This window comes from Odocoileus virginianus, chromosome 1, assembly GCF_023699985.2.
Source record: "Odocoileus virginianus isolate 20LAN1187 ecotype Illinois chromosome 1, Ovbor_1.2, whole genome shotgun sequence".
In the NCBI taxonomy this organism is placed as follows: Eukaryota; Metazoa; Chordata; class Mammalia; order Artiodactyla; family Cervidae; genus Odocoileus; species Odocoileus virginianus.
In genome coordinates, this window is record NC_069674.1 from 1,156,487 (window position 1) to 1,178,319 (window position 21,833).

The 21,833-nt window shown below is 61.8% G+C and overlaps 2 protein-coding genes across 3 annotated transcripts in view; both read right to left on the reverse strand.

The window, feature by feature from the left end:
* Positions 1 to 12,765: 12,765 nt before the first annotated feature.
* Positions 12,766 to 18,299, reverse strand: LOC139038957 (collagen alpha-1(III) chain-like). The gene is made up of 11 exons (XM_070478638.1): positions 18,125 to 18,299; positions 17,815 to 18,021; positions 17,209 to 17,350; positions 16,843 to 17,039; positions 16,187 to 16,411; positions 15,856 to 16,066; positions 14,889 to 15,054; positions 14,662 to 14,792; positions 14,467 to 14,550; positions 14,197 to 14,334; positions 12,766 to 14,065 (listed from the first exon to the last, which is right to left on the reverse strand). Exons 1-11 carry the CDS (start codon positions 18,297 to 18,299, stop codon positions 12,766 to 12,768), a joined length of 2,976 nt encoding a protein of 991 aa, XP_070334739.1.
* Positions 17,693 to 21,833, reverse strand: part of DNAJB6 (DnaJ heat shock protein family (Hsp40) member B6) — a 54,488-nt gene continuing 50,347 nt past the window's right edge. For both annotated transcript variants that reach the window (XM_070478964.1, XM_070478935.1), the window contains exon 10: positions 17,693 to 18,787. In XM_070478964.1, coding sequence (XP_070335065.1) covers positions 18,705 to 18,787 — 83 coding nt within the window. In that variant the 3' untranslated portion in view covers positions 17,693 to 18,704. The remainder of the gene's footprint in view (positions 18,788 to 21,833) is intronic.

Consider the following 21,833-nt stretch of genomic DNA (forward strand, 5'->3'; position numbering starts at 1 on the left):
TGACGGGCTATTAACGCTGCTCACGGCCTTCATCCACTTCCCTTGCTCTCCGGCTTCTCATGAGCCAGGGTCTGTGACAGGGGTGTGCCGTTAGCCAAGGGTTCTGGAGCCTGTGGCCTGGTGGCAGGGCCAACAGCTGCCTCTGGCCCTGCTGGGACTTTTCAAAGGACCAGGAAGCCGTGAGGGTTGAAGAGGGGGGCTGCCACGAGGGTGGGAGATGGGGGCTGCAGTGAGGGCGGGAGAGAGGCTGTAGCAGGAGTCCCGTGGCCCGAGGGCAGGACGGGGAAGGATGCAGGCCCGCGAGGACCTTCGACCTCAGCACCAGCCCCCACACGGCCTTCCATCCCCTCGGCTTCCACTTTCTGAGGAGCAAGAGGTTGGTGGTAACTCCCCCAGCTCCTCCCCCAGGAGGGGAGGAAGAGGAGGTCAGACGGCGTGGTCCCCCCTCCTGGAGGGACGTGCCCTTGCTGACCCCACTCATGGGCCGTGGTGTACCCAGTGATGCAGACTCTGCTTTCCTCCTCCAAAGACACAGAGGGGGACGCGCCGCCCCGCCCAGGACAGGCCTGGGTCTTGTCTTCCCTCTTTCCCCTTTCTCAGCGCCCACCCTGGGCACGGGGGGAGCCTTCCTGCATCAAGATCCGGAGCCTGTCCTCCCGAGACAAGCTGATGCCCGGAGCCTTGGCCCCCTTCCCACGGCCGCCCAGGACAGCCTCCAGGGTGAGCCCCACCAGGGAAGCTGAGAACGTGACCTTTAGCCCTTGGCTCAGCAGGGGTTAGGGTTCAAGAGAGGTCAAGGATGAAGGTGATCAGGCCCCTCACTGCACTGTGGGGGCCCCAACTGCCCCTCCGGACGCACCATCCCTCACGCCAGGAGGAAGCTCCGAGCCCATTTGAAGCAAGAATGAGTCAAAGTATCTGACCCAGAAATCTGAAGAGTGGGAAAAAATTAAAAAATCAGGGACAAGGCAGGGAGTCAGGGGGGCCCCCGCTAGAGGGACCTAATCAAGACAGAGTCACAAGCTGTGATGTTTTGATTAAAGAGCAAGTTGCCAAGGAGGCCTGAGATGTGTCCACACCTCTTCTTCCTCCTGAAGGCGCAGAGCCCCAAGCAGGGCAGGGGGACACCAGGGGCAGCTTCGGGCCAGACGTGCTTAAGTGTGGACAGTCGAGCAGGTCACCCAACGGCTCCAGTTTCCTCGTCTCTGAAACAAAGGTGGTGAAAGTACCCCCCACAGAGGGTTTTGTGAAGATCACACGAGGCTCCACATGCGGGGGCTTACAGACAGCAAGTGCTTACTGACTGCGGGGCATCAGTAAGCACTAACTGTGAAAAACAGACATCTAGAAGATGGAGAATTTCAGTTTGGGGGAAGTCTCCAAAAGGTGAGGGGGGTGAACAGAGTTCTGACCACCCTGGAATTTGCAAAAGCGGGTGTGGTGATAATTAGGAATCCATTTAACCAATAAAAGCAAAACCTACACCCTGAAGCCTACAGAACATTGTTGAAGGAAGTTAAAGGTCTAAATAAATGACAAGTATCCCATGATCACAGGTCAGAAGACACGGCATTGCTACGATGACGATTCTCTCCAAACTCAGCTACAGATCTGATATTCAGTCCTGGTCAGAATCCCAGCTGATTGATAGAGTTTAAAAAATGAGAAAGTGATTTAATATTCACATGTAACTTCAAGGGACCCAAAAAGAGCCAAGGCAGTGTCATCCCCGCCACTAGAATGCAAGCTGCAGGAGATAAGCTTTCCCTGTGTGCCTAGCGAGAGCCGTGTCTGAACACAGCCGGGAAGCCTCAGGCTTAGTGGGACTCACCGCTGCCCTCCTGTGAGGTGGTGCCCAGTGGGATTGATGGGTTTACGGGCAGGGACAACGTGCCATGCCACTGACATCCTGCTCACCTACAGTCAGGGGCGCGGGAGTAGGAACGAGGTGTGCAGACGTGGACACACAAGGCCCCAGCAGGACAGAGGGCGGCTCAGCATGAAGGCTGGGCACCAGGACCAAGAGGCCGGCCTCCGTCTGGACGCACCAAGGTTGGACTGAGTGGCCGTTGAGATTCCACCTGCTTTTGCCTCCAGTGTGAACACAGTGGCAGGTGGCCAAATACTTGATGAAACCCCTGTCTGGGCCAGACTCTGAAATGAATGGTCAGCCGTCAGCAGGGCCCTGCCCACCTGGGAGCAGCCAGTACCCATCCCCCGGAGGGGGCCTTTTCTGCTTTCCCAGGGGGTCCCCACCCAGCTGGAGCCCCTCAAGCCAAGATGTGGGTGTGAAGGCAAAAGATCCAGGCAGTGCGGCCTGGACATAGCATGTCCAGGGCAAGTGCCCGCCCTCCGGGATGCAGGGGGACCCGGGGCTGGGACGCGATGGGAAGCCTGACTCGGGCCCCCTGGAGGGGGCTCACTCGATGAGTCACTGAAAATTCACTCTTGCTGAATTTACTTTCTTTCCGACACTTCCTTTGGCCTGTAAGTTTCTGTGTGGGAAACAGCGAGATCTAGAGGAAGTTAATTATTGAACAGCATCCGCTTTTAAAAAGAAAATTTTAAATAATTAAAAAATACTCAGATCTCTCCTTCCACCCACCCCGGGAGCGGGGACCTGAGCATAAGAAGCAGGAAGAACCCAGATGGAGTCAGAGCTTGAAGTGGGTCCTCCCCATACCATTTGCCCCAGCCCTCAGCCGCAGCCCCCAGTCCCGTCTCAGCCGGCGAGGAGCCCACAACCGCCGTGGGCAGGCGGCTGGGAGGACAGGACCCACCACTCCCGGCCAGGGTGCTCGTGTGCTCACAGCCCCCAGGCCTCTGCCCGGCCAGCCAGCCCTCCCAACCGCACCTGGGTGCCCGCCCCTGCACGCCCTGGAATCTCTCTCCCCTCAAGAGGACGCTAATCTTGTGGGCCCGGGCCCCATCCACCCCATGACTCCTCTTCACCTTCATCACCTCCTCGCCGCCCGGTGGGGGGGTCAGGGCCCCAACACAGGAGGCGGGGGACCCTCCAGGCCCCTGTCTTCAAACCCGCCCAGGGGATGGCCGTGCCTGCCTGTGTCCTCAGGAGGCTCCAGTCTGGCTATCGCCACAGACCCGCCCTGAGGCCCCGGGTCACCTGCATTTAACACTCAGGACAGCCTCCTTCAAGCTCTGCCCCTGTGTGCAGGGTCAGGGGGCCCATGTTGGGGGGCAGCACCCCGGGAAAGGGGGCGGCCAGCGGGCGGGGGCGGGGGAGGCAAGGGGACAGCCCCTCCAGGACAGGAAGTCCCTGCTGGCTGGTGACACCCCTCCTGGAAATGAATGTGCCCAAGCAGGCGTCTCTGCCCTGGGGACGCCGGGAACCCACGGCTTGAGCTCCGAGCACAGGCACCCTATCCATGCAGGGAGGCTGCCCACAGGTGCTGCCCTCGAGGAGACGTCCACAGCCCATCAGCAAAGTGGGTAGCAGAGGCTTCTTCCCACCCCATCTGACTCTCCTACATCTCATCGCCACGTCCTCCATCACCTGTTGCACTGGGGGTCCCCCGTCCGACTTGTTGGCTCAGCTGCACCCCCAGGCACTCACACCACTTCTGTCGGCCACGTCCTCTGTCACGTGGTGACCCCACAACTGCCCTTGGAGGGGCGACTCATGTGCGCAGAGTCGGGGCCACCCCCGCCCACCATCTGCCCGTTGGGGGTCTCTGCATCTGAGCCACTGAGCAGGCCCCTACCCAGGGTCTCACTCTCTCCATCTCTCAGTCTCTCTCTCATCATGATTTCCAAGCTGGCAGAAGGAGAGTACTCCCAGCCTGATGACCACAGCAAGGCCGGCGCTCCTGGGCCAGTGGTAGTGTCACCCCCCTGCCACCCAGCTGATGGCGGCCACACTTGGTCCCTTGGGAACTGGAGGGGCCGAATGGTGGTCGTGAGGGGCAGAGGCCAGCCTTCTCTGCCCCCACTCCCCTCCGGCCCCCTGCTTCCCCACACAGTGACGGCCCAGAGCAGGGGTTACCTAAACTGCCTGGCCCCTAGCAGCTCCGTGAAGCTCAGCAATAACCTCCCCAGGGCTGGGTGCCTACACCAGGCGATGCCCAGAGTCCTGACTCCCCCGAATGACCCCGGGGACGTTTGCAGCTGCACGCTGGCAGTGGCTGAACACGGGAAAACAGCGGTGGGGATGGAGTAACACTCCCAGAGACGTCCAGCACTGACCACTGGAGCTGAGGGTACCCTCGACGGTGGGCAAAGGGGCTCGGCAGACGGCAGGGGCTACGGGTGCACCCCGCTGACCGCAGCTCCCCTCAAAGGCCGAGGGGCTTGTGGGACTGGCGTTGGGGAGCAGACACAGGAGGAGAGGTCAGGCAGTGGGGCCACTTGCTGGGCCCAGGGGAGCCCTGGGAGGAGCCGGCGGCCTCAGGGGGCAAAGATGCCCCCATCAAGGAGGAAGTGACCCCTGTGCTACGGCCCCCAGACCAGGACCACACAATGCCATGGTCTCCTCCTGGAACCCACAGACCAGCCCAGCCCCGATGCCTCCCTCACCCACAGGCCTGTGAGGGCACCAGACGTGTGAGTGTGAGCACACGCTCACAATGGAAGACGTGGGCAGATGTCATCGTGATGGGGACAAGGCCGCATCGCTTCATGAGGGCAAGACGCTGTTGAAGTCAGGACAGAAAGCTGGCCAGATGGACACACGCTGCCCTGTCAGGATGGCAGTACCGTGGACGCCAGCTGGGCCGTCCCAACGGCCCCACCACACGCTCGGTGAGCGCGTCCCTCCTCAGCAGAAAGCTTTTTAAACCCACCCCCAGGCCAGGACCCACCCCAAGACCGGCGGTGGCCCCCAGGTTCCTAGCCGCCCGGGGTGCTCAGGAGCTGGACGCCGCCACGGCCCCTCACCTGTTCCGCCGCCGGGTCCGGAGCCCTGGCCAGAGCCAGCCCTGCGGTCGCGCCCCTGGGGCCCTGCCCGGGGCTCTCCTCCTCACTCTGGCCCTGACTTTCACGAAGGTAACAGAGGGTTCAGGAAGGCTGGAGCGCACGGGGCCGCGCCGGCCCCTCGGTGGGATGACGGACGGGGGCTGATTGCCTGTGCACACACGTGTGGCAGAACATCTGAGCCACGACTGGGACACGTGGAGCTAACGTCTGACTCCTCCTGCACAAGCGGGCCCGCGTGGAGGCTGGTGTGACACCTGTAGGTGGCCCCTCGGGAACCGCCTCGGAGTGTTGGTGTTGACCGGCTCAGGTTAAATCTCTGCTTCCCTCTCACGGAGCCCCCTCACCGCACCCTCACCGCGCTCCCCCACCGTGCTCCGCCACCACACCACGCCCCCACCACGCCCCCACCACGCCCACCATGCCCCCACTGCGCCCCCACCACGCCCACCATGCCCACTAACAGGCCCCACCACGCCCACCACGCCCCACAGCGCCCCACCGCGCTGGGCGGCCCACCTTGCCGCGCCCTCCCCTCCACTCCCCTGGCTGTTCCCAGGATCAAACGCTCTCAGCCGAGCGTAGCAAGCCCTCCAGCCCGCTGTCCTCCCAGGTGTCCGCTGCGCGGCCGTGCAGCTGGACCCGCCACGCGCTGTGACCGTGTGCTTGTGACACCCGCGGACATGGACTGGAACACGCGCCCCGTGGCACCTCGGGGCCTGCAGGCGACGGTGCCAGGAGAGACCTCGCGGAAAGCCTGTGGGGCAGCGAGTCCCGCCGCTTCGTCTCGAGAGGCCCTGCTGCACCGTCCAGCAAGGACCGCACTTCCCCCGGACGATGGCGCATCGCCCGTGGAGAGCTTCCCCTGACCGCTCCTTCACGCAGCCGGACTCCGGTCACCCCTGAGGAGCGCGAGGGCTTCAGACAAACCTGGACTCTGCCCTGGTTTCAGCCGCTGCCCAGCTTCTCCAGACAGACCCTGCTTGGACCGCCCTACCAGTTCCTTTCACCCTGAAAAAGAAGGGTTTCAACAAAAACCACTGAAAAAAAGAAAAGAAAAATTGTGAGCGCTCCCCACAGACTCATTTGTCACAGTTTGTTTGCTGTGATCAACATCAACGCATCGAAAGAGGAAGCGTTTCTGTGTCATCAGAACCACATTTAGGAAGGAGACAGGATGCTCAATTCAGGGAAATCTCCAGTCATTTGTACCCACTGTGACAGGGGTGAGGCAGCGTGTGTCCAGGCTGCGTCCCCGCCGCTGGCCGCCCCGAGTCACCTCACATATGTATGTACACGTATGTGTCAGTCGCTCAGTCGTGTCTGACTCTGCGACCCCATGGACTGCAGCCCGCCAGGCTCCTCTGTCCACGGGATTCTCCAGGCAAGGATGCTGGAGTGGGCTGCTGTTTCCCTGTATTTGTTTACTTCAGCTCTCAGTATTTTCCACATTATCTATCATCCTGAACACTTCATAAATGGTTTTTAAAATGTGAAGAACACCTGAGAGGTGCCACACACACCCTTACCTACACAAACACACACACACACACACACCCTTACCTACACACACACACACACCCTTATCTACACACACACACACACACACACCCTTACCTACACACACACACACACCCACACACCCTTACCTACACACAGACACACAGACACACACACACACCCTTTCCTACACACACACACACACACACCCTTACCTACACACACACACACACACACACCCTTACCTACACACACACACACACCCTTACCTACACACACACACACACACACACACACCCTTACCTACACACACACACACACACACCCTTACCTACACACACACACACACACACCCCCTTACCTACACACACACACACACCTCCTTACCTACACACACACACACACACACACACACACACCCTTACCTACACACACACACACCCTTACCTACACACACACACACACACACACCCTTACCTACACACACACACACCCTTACCTACACACACACACACACACACACACCCTTACCTACACACACACACACACACACCCTTACCTACACACACACACACACACACACACACACCCTTACCTACACACACACACACACACACACACCCTTACCTACACACACACACACACACACACACACACACCCTTACCTACACACACACACCCACCCCCACACACACACCCTTACCTACACACACACACACACACCCTTACCTACACACACACACACACCCTTACCTACACACACACACACACACACCCTTACCTATACACACACACACACACACACCCTTACCTACACACACACACACACACCCTTACCTACACACACACACACACCCTTACCTACACACACACACACACACACACACCCTTACCTACACACACACACACACACACACACACACACACCCTTACACTACACACACACACACACACACACACACACACCCTTACCTACACACACACACACACACACACCCTTACCTACACACACACACACACACACCCTTACCTACACACACACACACCCTTACCTACACACACACACACACACACACCCTTACCTACACACACACACACCCTTACCTACACACACACACACACACACACCCTTACCTACACACACACACACACACACCCTTACCTACACACACACACACACACCCTTACCTACACACACACACACACCCACACACACACACCCTTACCTACACACACACACACACACCCTTACCTACACACACACACACACACACCCTTACCTACACACACACACACACACCCTTACCTACACACACACACCCACCCACACACACACACCCTTACCTACACACACACACACACACCCTTACCTACACACACACACACACACACACACACACCCTTACCTACACACACACACACACACACACACACACCCTTACCTACACACACACACACACCCTTACCTACACACACACACACACACACCCTTACCTACACACACACACACACACACACACACACCCTTACCTACACACACACACACACACACACACACCCTTACCTACACACACACACACACACCCTTACCTACACACACACACACCCCTAACTACACCATGTTTTGACTGACAAACATGTTTTGATGACTACTCCATCTCTGGTGATGTCTCGGACATGGAATTCCTTGGGGAATTTCCTGGAGCAGCTATAATAACCACTATTTCTATCAAATTTAGAACTTACAGATTGTTAATCCATGTCCCTGAAAGTAGTAATAAAAGTATATATTTCAGAGCAATGACCATTTCATCCCAGGGATCTTATTTTATGAAATGCTTGCTTGCCAAAGACCACAATTTACTTTTTACAGTTTCATTGAACGACTGACATTTGAGACATCCCCTAATTAATTCCAGCTCTTTCTAAGCCGGCTGTGATAAACATAACCTGTGCCAAGATCAGAGCGTCAGTTCTGGCAAGTTCACAGCTGGGATGAAGGGGAGACACACATGTGCGGGGAGTTCGGTTCTGCCAGGGAACCCACTGGGGGGCGGAGCCTGGGCTTCTGATTGGACGAGAGACATTGCATCGAAGTCTGTAAACCGTAGAGACTGTTTATAAGGAAGAGAACTCCTGAGATGTGCAGACAGCCTCTGAGCCCGAAATGAAGCTGGCTGCCTGGCTCCAATGACATGTATTTAGCTGGCAGATAACACTGTATTTATAGTCTCGCAAGACAGCTGGGACTCACAGAGAAGTACCCGTCAATGCAGCCGAAGATTAGAAGAAAGTAGATTTAAGAGCACAGGGGCGGAGGGAAAAGTTTCCAGCCCACCCTCTATCTCCTCGTCTGGAATCTGGATGACAGGGCGCTGTGACTGCCCGGCCCCCTCCTGCCAACCCGCCGGGATCAGATTGGTCTGGCTGGAGTCTCAGAAGGGAGGGTGGTGTCAGGAGATTCTCGAGCCCCCAGATGAAGAACGCCGCTACATAAGGATGCTTGAATCCCATCCTCACTGCCACACACTGTGCTTTCAATGCAGACAGTAAGCCCTTTGAGCATCAGACTGAAGGTCACAGGCGAGTCACATAAATCAGTCGACTGGCATCGAAACAGAAGCCCAGGGACGTCGCTGGTGGTCCAGGGGTTAAGAATCCACCTTCCATCACAGGGTGTTGACCTCCCCTGTGCCACGGAGCAACCAAGCCCGTGTGCTGCAACCGGAGAAAGCTGAGCACCGCAGTGAAGACCCCACACAGCCATCAAAACAAAACCGGAAGCCGATCTCATAGACGGATGTTTCCCTGGACTGACTGGTGCCACCGGAGGGTCTTCTCCGTCTGAGTTTGGATCAGGGAATTGTTTTGAGCACGAGGCCACGGCAGGCACAGCAGAGCGCCGCACGCATTTCCCAGTCCTCCCGGGCGTTTACATGGGGACGGCGGGTGGGGGCGATGGCTCCCTGGGGCGTCCTAGGTAGGCCTGGGGCAGCTCGGGCCTGGCCTCTGCCTGTTTCCCCTTTGCTTTATTTCTTCCGAAGCTTGAGTTTTTCATCTCGGTGTCAAGAACAGCCTGGCAAGGAGCCAAGGACCGGGCCACCAGGTGTCACCCTCGCTGATGTCACCAAGTGTCAGGAGCCAGACGCACCACGCACTGAGATGACAAGACACACATAACCGAGGGGCTGGTTATTCAGATGTTACACCACGCCCTGCAGAAACAGCTCATCAATCGTAAAAGTTCGGAGTAATGAAACAGCTGCGTGTTTGCACCAAAGGCTTCAGAAACAGTTCAAGACAGGTGTTGACAAGTGCAGAGACACACGCCTCCCGTTTGCTCCCAGCCCGCAGGAATCTGGGGGGCCTGGTCACGTGAACAGCCCCGGCAGTCGCGATGGCAGGGCTCTCGGGCAGGCTTGGGCAGACTCGCCATTTTCTCCTTGTTGCCCCCTAATAGGGGACAGGTGTGGGGTTCAGAGGGTCACGGGATTATTTTAGCTGGAAGGTGCTAGAAATATTAACAACCGATTTTATTTTTTTCCCATTAGCCCAGAAAACTAAAAATTATCATTTTTCAGATGTTATTTAAGTAAAAGATGTAGAAATGTTCTTGGCCTGTGAGCCTAAGGAAAAAAATCTGGAACTTTCAGTAGAGCCAAATTTTACCTTTGGAAGTGTCCTTGTGAGCCCTTTGATGTGTTATTTATAACACAATGAGACTAGATGGTAAATGTTGAACGAGAAAATCTCCTTGCTTGCCAGTAAAACTATTTTATTCCACCAGGGGGACAGGAAACCCTGTGGTCCCCCCACTTGGACTCACTTTAGCTTTGATTAACATTATTAAAATCTAAAGCCAACTGATTGACTCTACCGTGTGTGCCTGTGTGCGTGTGTGTGCATATGTGTGCATGTGTGTATGTGCAGGCATATGTGTGCATGTGTATGCATGTGTGCATGTGTGTGCAGGCATTGTGTCTGTCTGCATTGTGTGCATACTTTGTGCATGTGCACATGTGTGCAAGCATGTGCATGTGTGCGTGTATATGTGTGCATTCCTGTGTGTGTGTGTGCAGGCATGCGCGTGTGTGGGTGTGTGTGCATGTGTGAAGGTGTGCATGTGTGTGCATGCGTGTGCAGCCTGCGCTGGTTGGGGCAGAGTTGGGGGCTCCTGCCCACAGTCGTTTTCCTTTATGGAGGCGCCCTCTTGTGGCCACAGAAAATATTGCGCCATAGCCGTCTTGCACACACTTTTCTCCGCGATGACCTTGGATAAGGAAAAATTCCCTCTAAGCTGCACAGACACATGGGAATTTTCAGGAAATACTTGATGTGGGGCTTTTTAAGTGGAGAGGCTGAAGTGCTACAGCATGGAAACGGCATTCTAAGCTAGGATCGCCCTAATCAGGGCCCGCAGGCAATCAATGGATGGACGGATGGATGATGGATGATGGGGCCAGGGTGTGACTCAGGGCATGGCAGCCGTGCCCCAGCTCCCTCCAGGCTCCTCTCAGCGTCCCCCTCCTCCCTCAGGACGCCAGTCACTGAGCTGGGGCTGCCCTCGCTCACACCACCAGGCCCTTTGCTGGGTGGACAGCACCTACAAAGATCCTTTTTGCTCGCAGTTCGGGCCTGGGATGTGGACCCCCATTCTGGGGCCATCGCTGACTCCTGCAGAGGACATGGGGTCCAGGGGCGTGGCAGGCGGGCAGCTGCGGCCCATGGGCAGCAGGATGCCTGTGGCCTGGCGCTGCGCCCAGGCTGCTCGGCCCGAACCCCCCTCCAGGCTCCTCTCCCGTGCAGGCGTCCACCAGGCCTGCTTGGTGCTGCCCGAGGGTGGATGAGACGGTGGGGGAGCAGCCCCTCACGGGCCCTGAGGGATGAGCACGCAGGAGGAGGGGGCAGAGCCCATGATGCGTCAGGGGACGGGGACACCTCAAGGCCACCGGAGGACGCGGCGTCACTGCCTTTGGAGCAGCGGGCGTTCACGGTGAGAGTGTGAGCACCGAGGAATCGCCCCGACCTGGCTCGCTCTGTCCAGCTCGGGCCTGAGCTCAGGGGAGCGGCCCTCATGGGTGAGCCCGCCCTGCCCTCCGCGGGCGGACATGGCCCCCAGGGCTGGCCCACCAGCATGGAGCGTGGGCTGCGGGAGGGGGCAGAAGCCCCCGGGCCCGCTCTCCTGCCTGCCGTGTCCAGGCCAGGCTGGCTCTGCTGGGCGCAGCACCACGCCCGAGCTCTGCTTGTCCCGGAAGCTGCCCTCCCCTGGCCCCCAGCCCACAGCCCCCATCCTCTCGCCCAGACCCTCCTCCCCACGAGTTCTCCTCACCGCCTGCCTCCACCCACCCTCCCCCACTGGGCCCGACTCCGCTGGCCGGGGGCAGCGAGGCCTGCACTCCCCCGCACCTGGGCCGCGGCGGAGCCAGGTGGGCCGCGGGGCCTGCTTGTCCCACCGTGAGCGTCAGCCGTGAGCGCTTCCCGAAGGGCTGCAGCCTCACCCGGCACAGACACCCCGCCCCTCTGCTCACAGGCCAGAGCCTCTGCTGCTGAGTCCTGGGAGGACCTCCGCTAGATGCGCACCTCCCTCAGTCGCCCAGAGCGCCCTGGGGTGTCAGGGAACCTGAGACTAAACAGAGAAAGGAACTCTTTTCCGTTTGTAGCTGTCACCTTGGGTGTCCTTGGAGGAAGTATTCTGAGGACTGGTATTAATACGTCGGAAAACGCACAGCACGTACCAGGCCTTTGCTGGGCCCGCTGCACTTCAGGGAAAACCCGCCTCTGTAGAACCCAGCTGAGGAGGCGGAGGGAGAACGTGGCGGATACTCAGAGGTGAGAGGAGACGGCAGGCAGGCATCGGAGGGCCAGACGGACCGACAGGGCCTCGGACTCGGTCCACGCGCGCACACGATGGGCCCGTGATGAAGAGGAAAGGCTAAGAAGGCAGTCAGGCGATGTGGCCACAAAGGAGGGCGGGGTCTTAAGTGAACCGTGGCTTTAAAACATTTTTAAAAAAACGTCATTTTGAAAATGTTAGGGAGTTCAATGGCCTTGGGGAATTACTGTGAATTTTCTCAAGTGCTACAATGTTATTGAGGTTGTGTGAAGAATGCTATTTTTGGAAATGCATAAGAAGTATTTAGGAACAAAGTGATTTACTTTTAAGTGGTCTGCAAATCACACACCCACACATGACTGTCAAATCCAGCTGCTTATCTGTACACACATCTCCCTACATCCGAGTTATGTAGTTGAAAACCGAACAGAACTCAGGGTGCTCGGCTCCCTGGGGCCCGGCGTGTGAGTTCCCAGACCTGGGCTCGCACCCTGTCGTCCTGATCAAGTTTGTTCAGAGCCCCTTTCGACCCTCAAAGCACCCAGGTTGGGTTGATGAACGCCCAGGCTGCCTATCCGGGGGGCCCCAGGGGGAGGCCCAAGTGACCTCACGGGGGGTGTGCACGGTTGGAGGCCCCCAGGACCACGCCCCCCGAAAGGGGACAGACGGGCGCTGACGCCTCTTCCCCCGGGCAGATGCTGAGGCTGACACTCGCCACTGCAGCTCTGTCCACGTGAGGCCTGAGTCCCCTCGGCGGGCAGCCCGGCCGCCCTCGGGCCTCGCCACTGCAGCTCTGTCCACGTGAGGCCTGAGCCCCCTCGGCGGGCAGCCCGGCCGCCCTCGGGCCTCGCCACTGCAGCTCTGTCCACGTGAGGCCTGAGCCCCCTCGGCGGGCAGCCCGGCCGCCCTCGGGCCTCGCCACTGCAGCTCTGTCCACGTGAGGCCTGAGCCCCTCGGCGGGCAGCCCGGCCGCCCTCGGGCCTCGCCACTGCAGCTCTGTCCACGTGAGGCCTGAGCCCCTCGGCGGGCAGCCCGGCCGCCCTCGGGCCTCGCCACTGCAGCTCTGTCCACGTGAGGCCTGTGTCCCCTCGGTGGGCAGCCCGGCCGCCCTCGGGCCTCGCCACTGCAGCTCTGTCCAAGTGAGGCCAGAGTCCCCTCGGCGGGCAGCCCGGCCGCCCTCGGGCCTCGCCACTGCAGCTCTGTCCACGTGAGGCCTGAGTCGCCTCGGCGGGCAGCCCGGCCGCCCTCGGGCCTCGCCACTGCAGCTCTGTCCACGTGAGGCCTGAGTCCCCTCGGCGGGCAGCCCGGCCGCCCTCGGGCCTCGCCACTGCAGCTCTGTCCACGTGAGGCCTGAGCCCCTCGGTGGGCAGCCCGGCCGCCCTCGGGCCGTCACTGGGGACGAGCTCGGCTCTTGCGTCAGGACATGCCCTGCTCAGGCCAGCCAGCGGACTGCACCTCCCAGCACAGGACGGGCGGGGGGCCCCGTCTCCCCAGCCACCCTGAAAAGCGGCGCGGGGCCCAGCCTCTCGCAAAACAGCTCCGGTCTTGGCTGAGCATAACCAGGTGGTCAGAGGAGGAACCTCAGGTCGGATGCAGCCTAGACCCGCTGGCAGCGCTCTGCGGGCGCGGGGAGCCACCGGACTCCTGGAGACTGTGGTCTCCTCTGTGAAAGGACGGCGGCCCAGCTGGGCTCCTGACGCCTCTGCGAGGGGCCACAGTGCTGGCGTGGAAGCCGCGCGCTCCCCGCTGGGCAGGGAGACCCTGTCCTTCTCCACGGCCCCCAAGGGCCTGCTGCCCCCAGTCCTGGGGAGCACAGGACATAGGCGGGGGCCCGGGGCGGGCTGCGTTTTGGAGGCCTGGCCAGTGGACACAGGGTCTCCCTGAGGCCCACCCTCTCCCGCCTGGGCCCCATCGTGCAGGAAGGAGCTCCCCACCCAGAACCAGGCCTCTGGGCCAGGACGGCCAGCATTCCGGCCAGCCCCAGCCCTTCCTCCAGGCCGGACCCACACATCACGTTCCCTTTCCCGGGAACGGAAGACCCATCGCCCTTGTCGTCCGGGGCCGCCCGGTCCCTGTGTGAACAGCTACTCAGCCAGAGAAACAGTCATTTCTATGCCATAAAATGGAATTCCACGTGTTCACTAAAAAGGAATGCTGTTGATCAAGCGAAGCGTATGAAACACAGAGGCGAAGGGTCGCCTGACGCACTGGGGCCCTGGTGAGCCGCGTCCGCTGGGCTGGGCCGGGCAGAGAGGGACGCGGGGTCTCCGCCAGAAGCCGGGCACCACCTGCGTCCACACGGGACACTGAGGGAGCACGGCTGCATCGTCACGCTGCCCCGCTCCGGGCCGCAGTCAGAGCTGCTGGGCCGGGGTGTGAATGGGGTCCGTCCGCTTCACCTGGAATAGAAGCCGGCGGTGCTGACGGAACAGCTGAGCGGTGTTCTGACGAGCATCAGCGGGGCGGGGGTCCACCTGAGACCCAGGCGCCCACCCGCTGACCGGCCCACGTGACCTCTGCCGAGGGTGGCCTTGAGCCAAGCGGGAACCCCGACTGTGAGACGGTGCTTCCACACCTGGCCCTGACCCCCACCCCAACACAGGAGGGCTGCTGACCCCATCCTCACCCCGCAGACTCGGCCGTGACCCTCGTGGATGCAGCCGGCAGGGATGCGGCCAGGTGCCCCGGGCACAGGGAGAGAGAACAGAGAACTGGGGGCCTCCCAGCGTGGCAGCGGGGTCTGGGCGAGCCGTGGGGGCAGCGAGAGGTCGGGGGCCCACTCTGAGGGCTGGCTGCGAGTGGGAGGAGGGCAGCCTCACGGGCCGGGCCCGGAACCCCTGACTCCCAGACGGCAGGACAGCCCTGCCAGCCGCCACGCGGGGCGGGAGTGGACACAGCGCCGCCCCCGAGCACAGACGCCCTGCTGCTCGGACGTTGGGACGCAGGTGGCTCGCAGCTCAGCATCCAGCCCTCCTGGGACCGATGGACAGGCCAGCGGCGGTCCCCTGACATGGACGCCCCGCAGCCCCCTGGATGGGCTGGCTTGGGGACACAAGCCAGTCACAGGAGCACGTACCCTACGGGCCTCTCCTCACAGGAGGCCCTGGAGGCCCTGAATCAGAGACAGAGAGGAGGACAGGGCGGGGTCGTGTTGACGAGGACAGTTTGGGAAGATGAGAAAGTTCTGGGAACAATGGTGCAATGTCTGCCCAGCTGTGTGAAGGTGCTGAACACCCCTGAGTTGCACAGTGAAAAATGGTTAATAGGGTACATTCACGTTATCAGTACTGGAAGGTCTGATGCCAAGAAGCTCCAGTACTTCACCCACCTGATGGGAAGAGCTGATTCATTGGAAAAGACCCTGATGCTGGGAAAGATTGAAGGTGGGAGAAGGGGACGACAGAGGATGAGATGGTTGGATGGCATCACCGACTTGATGGACATGAGTTTGAGTAAACTTTGGGAGTTGGGGATGGACAGGGAGGCCTGGCGTGCTGCAGTTCATGGGGTCGCAGAGTCGGACACGACTGAGCGACTGAACATCAGTATTTCACCAGGACTAAAAAAAACAAAACTCCAGCAGCTCACGGCACCGTTTTGAAATAGGTGCTGGTGTGGCTGCCACCGCCCCCGTCAGCTCCTCCGCAGGCCGGGAGCCGGGCCCCTCAGCTTGGCCTCCCAAACGCGGCCATTTATTCATTCGCTCATTCAGTTCTTCAAGATACATGGATTGAGCAGCCCCCTGCGAAGCCCTGGGCTGGACGCTGGTGGTCGGGCAGGGTCCCAGGCCAGGCCCCTCTGATTCTGCCACAGAGGCAGGGCTGTCAGGGTCTCCGGTTGTTGGCCGAGGCCTCTGGCTCCGTCACTGCCTGGGGGTGCACAGCCTCTGGGCAGACCCTATGGGCAGGGGGTGACAGACCCAACCTCCGGGTGGGATGTGGGCCCCCTGCTCTCGACGGGGGTGACAGGCTTGCACGTCCCAGAAGGGTGGGGAGATCAGAGGAGTTGCCTGGCTGAGAAGGTGGCGAGGGCACCTGGCCACCTCACTGGACAGCCTGCAGTCCCCGGGGCCTGTCCCCAGGTGCCCCCGGCCAGGCGGGCACAGCGGAGGGCCAGCGGGGGCCAGCCCCGGGAAGCTCCGAGGGGGCTCTTTAGGCAGGGGGGCGGTGTGGGGCAAGGGAGGGACCCGGCCCCTGCCAGCTCGGCGGGGGCCATCGGCTTCTGTCCTCAAGGTCGGGAAGGGGGACACACGGAGCTCAAGCCCCAAGGGCCCTGCCTGCTCCCCCACCCGCTAACGTCTGGGCTGGGGGCCGCCCAGTCACCCGGGGCTGGACAGAGGGGTCAGGGCCGCAGGGACCAGGCCCCAGCCCCAGGGGTCCTCGTCCACCTCAAGGACAAGGCAGTCCCCAGGTCCCCAGGACGACACCCACAGGGGCCGGATGCGTCACGGACTGGGAGGTGCCAGGTGGGCCCCAGGCGGGCAGAGACGTGGACTGGACCTGAGCCCGGGGGGTCCTAGGTGCCCCTCTGATCTACAAAATAAAACCTCTTTCTGGCAAAACATCAGGCATGACTAATACCATCACTGGGGCCCACGTCCTTGAGGCGCCAGCAGTAGTCTGGAAGCTTCCCCAGGAACGGGTCCTGGTTCCATGCTGCCAGGACGGACTGGGGACGGGACACAGGGGCCCAACGGTGCCTCTCCCGTGAGAGCGCACTGCTTTCAAAACGGCCGTTTCCCAGCGTCTGCTGCAGCGAGGTCCTCAGCCCCCTATCACTGGAGAAGGGGTGGTGCCTGGAGGGCGTCCTGGGGGCTGAACCCGGACCCGGCACCCGCCGAGCCCCGCCCTGGATCGGGGCCCACCCGGCCCAGGACTGACGCCTCCCTCCCGGCACAGGCCACCGGCCGGCTGGCTCCGCCCCGCCCTCGCCTGGGAGGCGGGCACCCGCACTCGGCCTCCCCGTCACTCGGGGGCCGCGTGAAGACGGACGTGGGGGCGCCGCAGCTTGCTGACCCGTCGCAGATGACCGGCCCGAGGCGGGCACCTCCCTGGGTCCCCACAGTAGGACGCTCCGGTGTGTGGTTCGCTGAGCTGGACCCCAGTCAGAGGCCATGAGGGGAGGTGGTCCTCCCTCAGAGAGGCGGCTCTGAGCCGTGTCCCCCTCCCACGGCCTGGGACGCAGCAGCGGTCCTCCAGGACGGACTCCTACCGCCGGCGCCTATCCGGCTCCCATCCGGCTCCCCACGCGTCCGCAAGGCCACTGTCTCACCATCCAGTGCTCGCGGGATGGGGGAGGAACGTGTCCCCCGCAGTCGCACATTTCAGGGTCTAGACCCCAAAACCTCACTGGACCCCTCATGATTGAGATGACGGAGAAGAGTTGCTCTGTTTAATTACTAGTAACGGGTTCACAAAGGATGCTGAGTGATGTCAGTCAGTAACAGTTTATTCACGTGGGTAGCACTTAAAATCCGGTACGCTTTCATAGTTACATTTTCCACACTAAGCAGCAAACACCGTCCACTCTACCCCCCAAGGGCCCCGCACTACCTCCCCCCACGGTCCCCCGAAAACCACCGGCGTCACGCTCGCTCCCGGTGCCCACGCTCACGGAGCTGCCCCGCACGCCCGGGCTCCCGGGGCAAGGGCCGCTGGCGTGTGAAAACCCCGCGGAAGCTTCTCGCGGAGGCCTCGGTGCCCGGGGGGAGGGCGAGGGGCTGCTGTTGAGGAAGGCCCTGCCGGGGCGGCTGCGGAAAGCTGGGGACCCCCGCCCAAGGGGGGAGCTCTTTGGAGGAGTGGAGCCGAAGCTCTAGTTCTCAGCTCAGCGCACGGGCTCGGCTCCTTAGGAGCCCGGACCCACACAGAGGGCCGGAGGAGGCCCCACGGGCAGAAGCTTGTAGACTCCCGCCTTCCTGCCAGAACAGCTCCGGGTCCAGGAGGAGATGGGCGAGCGGAGGTGGAACGCGGGCTGCTTTCAGAGGAAAGGGGCGAAAACCGTCAACGTGAGGGCGACTCCAGCCCTCGAGCGGCCGCATCTTGAGGAAGGTCTGGCTCCCTGAAGCTGCGGGAGGGGTCGCCCGGAGTCGGGGGTCACCTTCACGCCGCCCTGCGCTTAACTGGAGCCTAGATTCACACACGCAGCGGCAGGAGGAAAGGGCGTGTCAGAGCATGCACACGCACCCGGGCCGCGCACAGCCGAGGCGGCGGGACCCCGCGTGTGTGCCGGGCAGCGGGGGGCCGCGGCCACGGGAGGGGACGCGCGGGCGCGGCGGGAGGGGCAGGGTCGGCCGGCGGCTCCACCCCCCGACCTCCGCACCTGTGCGCCCCAGCGCGGCTCCGCCCCCGACCCCCGTGCGCCCCCGCGCCCCGCCCCCGGCCCCAGTGCGCCCCCCGCAGGAGGCGGGCCGCACGCGAGCGCACACGGCTGCTCCGCCCGGCGTCTAGAGGGGGCCCTTGGTCGGCTTCTTCTTCTTCGACTCCTCCCTGTGCTTCGGTTTCTTCCTCTTGCCGCCTTCTTTGAATCCTAAGGAGACAGGCGTGTGAGACGCTGCAGGGCGGCAGCGTGTGTCTCTAAACGTCCCCTCCCCTGCTGACGAGACACACCGCGCGGCAGACTCCCGCCTGCTCCGTATCTGAGGCCCAATGGGAACATGAGCTGACTCAACACCTGACGATGAAAGCCTCTCACACCAGCTCCCCGGGTGCCCGCCTGCCCGCTGGGAGGCCCCTGCCCCACACCCGCCCGGCCCCACGACCCACCCCGAGGCACCCGGGGGCCCCTCTGCAGGCAGAAGCCCAGGGAGCCCCGTGTCCCGCCTTCCTGCCTGCCAGAGGCTGGGGAGGAGGACGCGGGCCTGACCCGCTTGCCCTTCTGGGGTTCCACCAGGAGCCAGGCGCCGGGGTCCACTCTGCACGAACGGCTCAGAACCTGTGTGCGTGTCCACACGGGCGCGGGGGACGGGGACGCTGAGTGTGGGGGCCAAACGACCACTGTGAACGTCCTGCCCAGAACCGGACCAGGGTCACTGCGGGTCTGTAAGCTGGCACACGTGGGCCCCTCAGCCCGAGAAGGCCACCTGAGTTTCACATTCCTTGGGTTTCACATTACACAGCAGGTGCATCTCAGAGCGTGACCGCTGGGGCCCCAGTCTGTTCACTGCTCCTGCACTCGGGGACCCCTTCTCATAGGACCAACACCCGGTGGGCGGGCCCTGGGCTAGTCACATGGGCGCCGACAGCAGCCCGAGACCCAATCACGATGCCCGTTTCCGGGCAGGGGTGGGGAGTGAGGACACAGGCGCCTCCTGGAACTGAGGCTGCAGGCCCTGGAACCCGTGGGCCGGTGGGGGCGGGCGCCAAGGCTCAGGTGCAGCCCGTGTCCTGCCCCCTCCCTGCAGAGGGCCCACAGTGCCCCGCGCAGGTCACCCGGGGTGACAGCACCCCACAGAGGGCCCGTGGCAGGGGACCTGAGGCTCTCGCGCAGGGAGGTGGGGCCTCATCGACGCCCAGACCCAGCTGCCTGCACAAAACACCCGGAGGAGACACCTGCCAAGCCCTGCCCACACAGATCTCCGGGAGCCGCCCGTCCACTGGCGGCCGCGGCATCCTATCTCCACACCCAAGAGGCTGGACCCGCTCCTGCCCACTCGGGCCTCGCGGGCCATGAAACCCCGACCCTGACAGCCCGCAGCGCCCCAGCCAGGTCTGGGAAGGTGAAGGACCAGTGCTGTTCTTCACTCAGGAGTTTGTTTCATGCTGAATAACTTCAATTCTCATTTTTAACAGCTCCACATTCTGGACAGACCCCCGGTGTGTGTGGAATCCACAAATGGACAACACTAATCCTTTCTGCACATCTCGCTGCCCAGTTTACGGTCCCGAGAGGCGTGCGATGCGCCCTCTGAATAAAGCTGGTCACCACACTTCACAGAAGCACCAGCAAGAAGGGCCCATTGGCATGAACAAAGCTGTCCACTGTTCAGAGCTGCCCGTGGCTGCCCCACGCCCACCGCGGACCGGCCCGACCCTGAACCACACAGGCCAGGCAGTCCACACAGGAGGCCCTCCCGGGCCGCAAGTCCACAGCCTGAGGGCTGAGCGCACACCCACAATCAGAACCCACCCGCCAGCCCCTCAGGCACCTCATTCAGGTGGGGACACACCGGGAAGAGACACCAGACATGCTGTGGGGGCCACACTCCTCCCCACACACTAAGACGACGACCCAGGATGCGGCAACCTGGCCAAAGTCATCGTGGGACCCTCCCCACCACACGGGAGCACGCCCCCCAGGGGCAGCTTAAGTTGGGGACGGGGGCGCCCAGCGGGTTCCATCACTGCGCCGGAGGTCACTGACCTGCTGGGGACACCTAGCTCGCCCTGCGACCCCAGCCACCTTTTCCACTGTTTCTGGAACCTTCCTTTGGAGCAAGCAGCTCTGTCATCTCCCAGTAAGACGTTGAAGAGCTCACTACAGTCACACCACAGTCAAATAGACGTATCTTGAACCTTTTGGTGGCTTCACGCTGGCACGCTGCTGAAGTCCTCAGCGCTCGGTACAGGAGGTGGACATAAACAGCAAGAGGCAGGCTGGTAGCACCAGCCTCCACCAGGCCCCCTGGCTACCCGAGGCCACCCCAGGACACACGTGGGAGCAGCACCTGGTAGAGATGGAGCCCCCCGCGGGCCGCATGCATGAGGATGTGCTGGTGTCGACAGCCTCCCACCTGCAGGCACCTGGGCGGAAACTGACCAAGCGCGAGATCTCAGTCACTTTGCTTTTCCTGCCGAATCCTCCTCTCCCGAGACCCCCTGCAGCGGCCAGTGTCCTCCCCACCACGGGCCGGCCTCCGCGACCCACAGGCAGCACGGGTCTCGCTGTGGCCCCCCGTTTCACCTCCTGACCAGACGTCTAGACAAGCGCCTGGAGGCAGGCCTGAGCCCCACATCGGAGGCAGGTCCTTCCAAGCAGAGGGACCCCTTCCAGCCACGAGACCCCTACTCAAGTCCTGCGTGTCCGGGAAGCTGGACTCGCAGCCCTGCCCCTCCCCGCCCCCATCCAGCCTGCGTGCCATCAGGGCCAGGAGGTGGCGATGAACCCGGGGAGGACGCCCGCAGGCCCACGCAAGGCACAAGCAGCCTGTTCCGAGCTCACCCAGCCCTTCCGTCTGCCTCTGCTTCTCACTCGACCACCCAGGAGAGGCTACGGCTCCCACGTGGACCATCTCCCTGGAGCTGGGTCCCCGCGGACCTGGCTCGGGGCCCAGCACACGCACCATCCGGCAGGCGGACGGGACAAGCCCTGCCCTCAGGGGCAGACCCGGACCTGCTCCGCGTGAGGGCACCAGGGGGGCTGCAGGCACTGAGCTCCCAGCAGGAAGTTCTGGGAGAAGAAAGCCGCGGACCTCGGCCTTCGGGTCCCTGCCTTGCCCCAGGTGCAGTCAACCTCACTGAGATGTCACCCTGACTCAGGGGATGAGGGCCACCTGTCCCTCCACCCCATGGCCAGCTATGGTCAACCTGGCGACTTCCAGTGCTGAAAACCAAGACGAACGCTTGGAACAGAGGAG

What these genes read in the sequence shown, in the direction of transcription:
- LOC139038957 (XM_070478638.1), bottom strand. Translation starts at nt 18,299, where the DNA reads ATGCGGCCGCTCGAGGGCTGGAGTCGCCCTCACGTTGACGGTTTTCGC. An exon ending in TCGGGGGACCGTGGGGGGAG is followed by an intron (nt 17,351 to 17,814) that starts GTAGTGCGGGGC and finishes GGTCCAGCTCAG; the next exon opens with CGAACCACACACCGGAGCGT. An exon ending in GCCCAGAGGCCTGGTTCTGG is followed by an intron (nt 14,066 to 14,196) that starts GTGGGGAGCTCC and finishes TGTGCTCCCCAG; the next exon opens with GACTGGGGGCAGCAGGCCCT.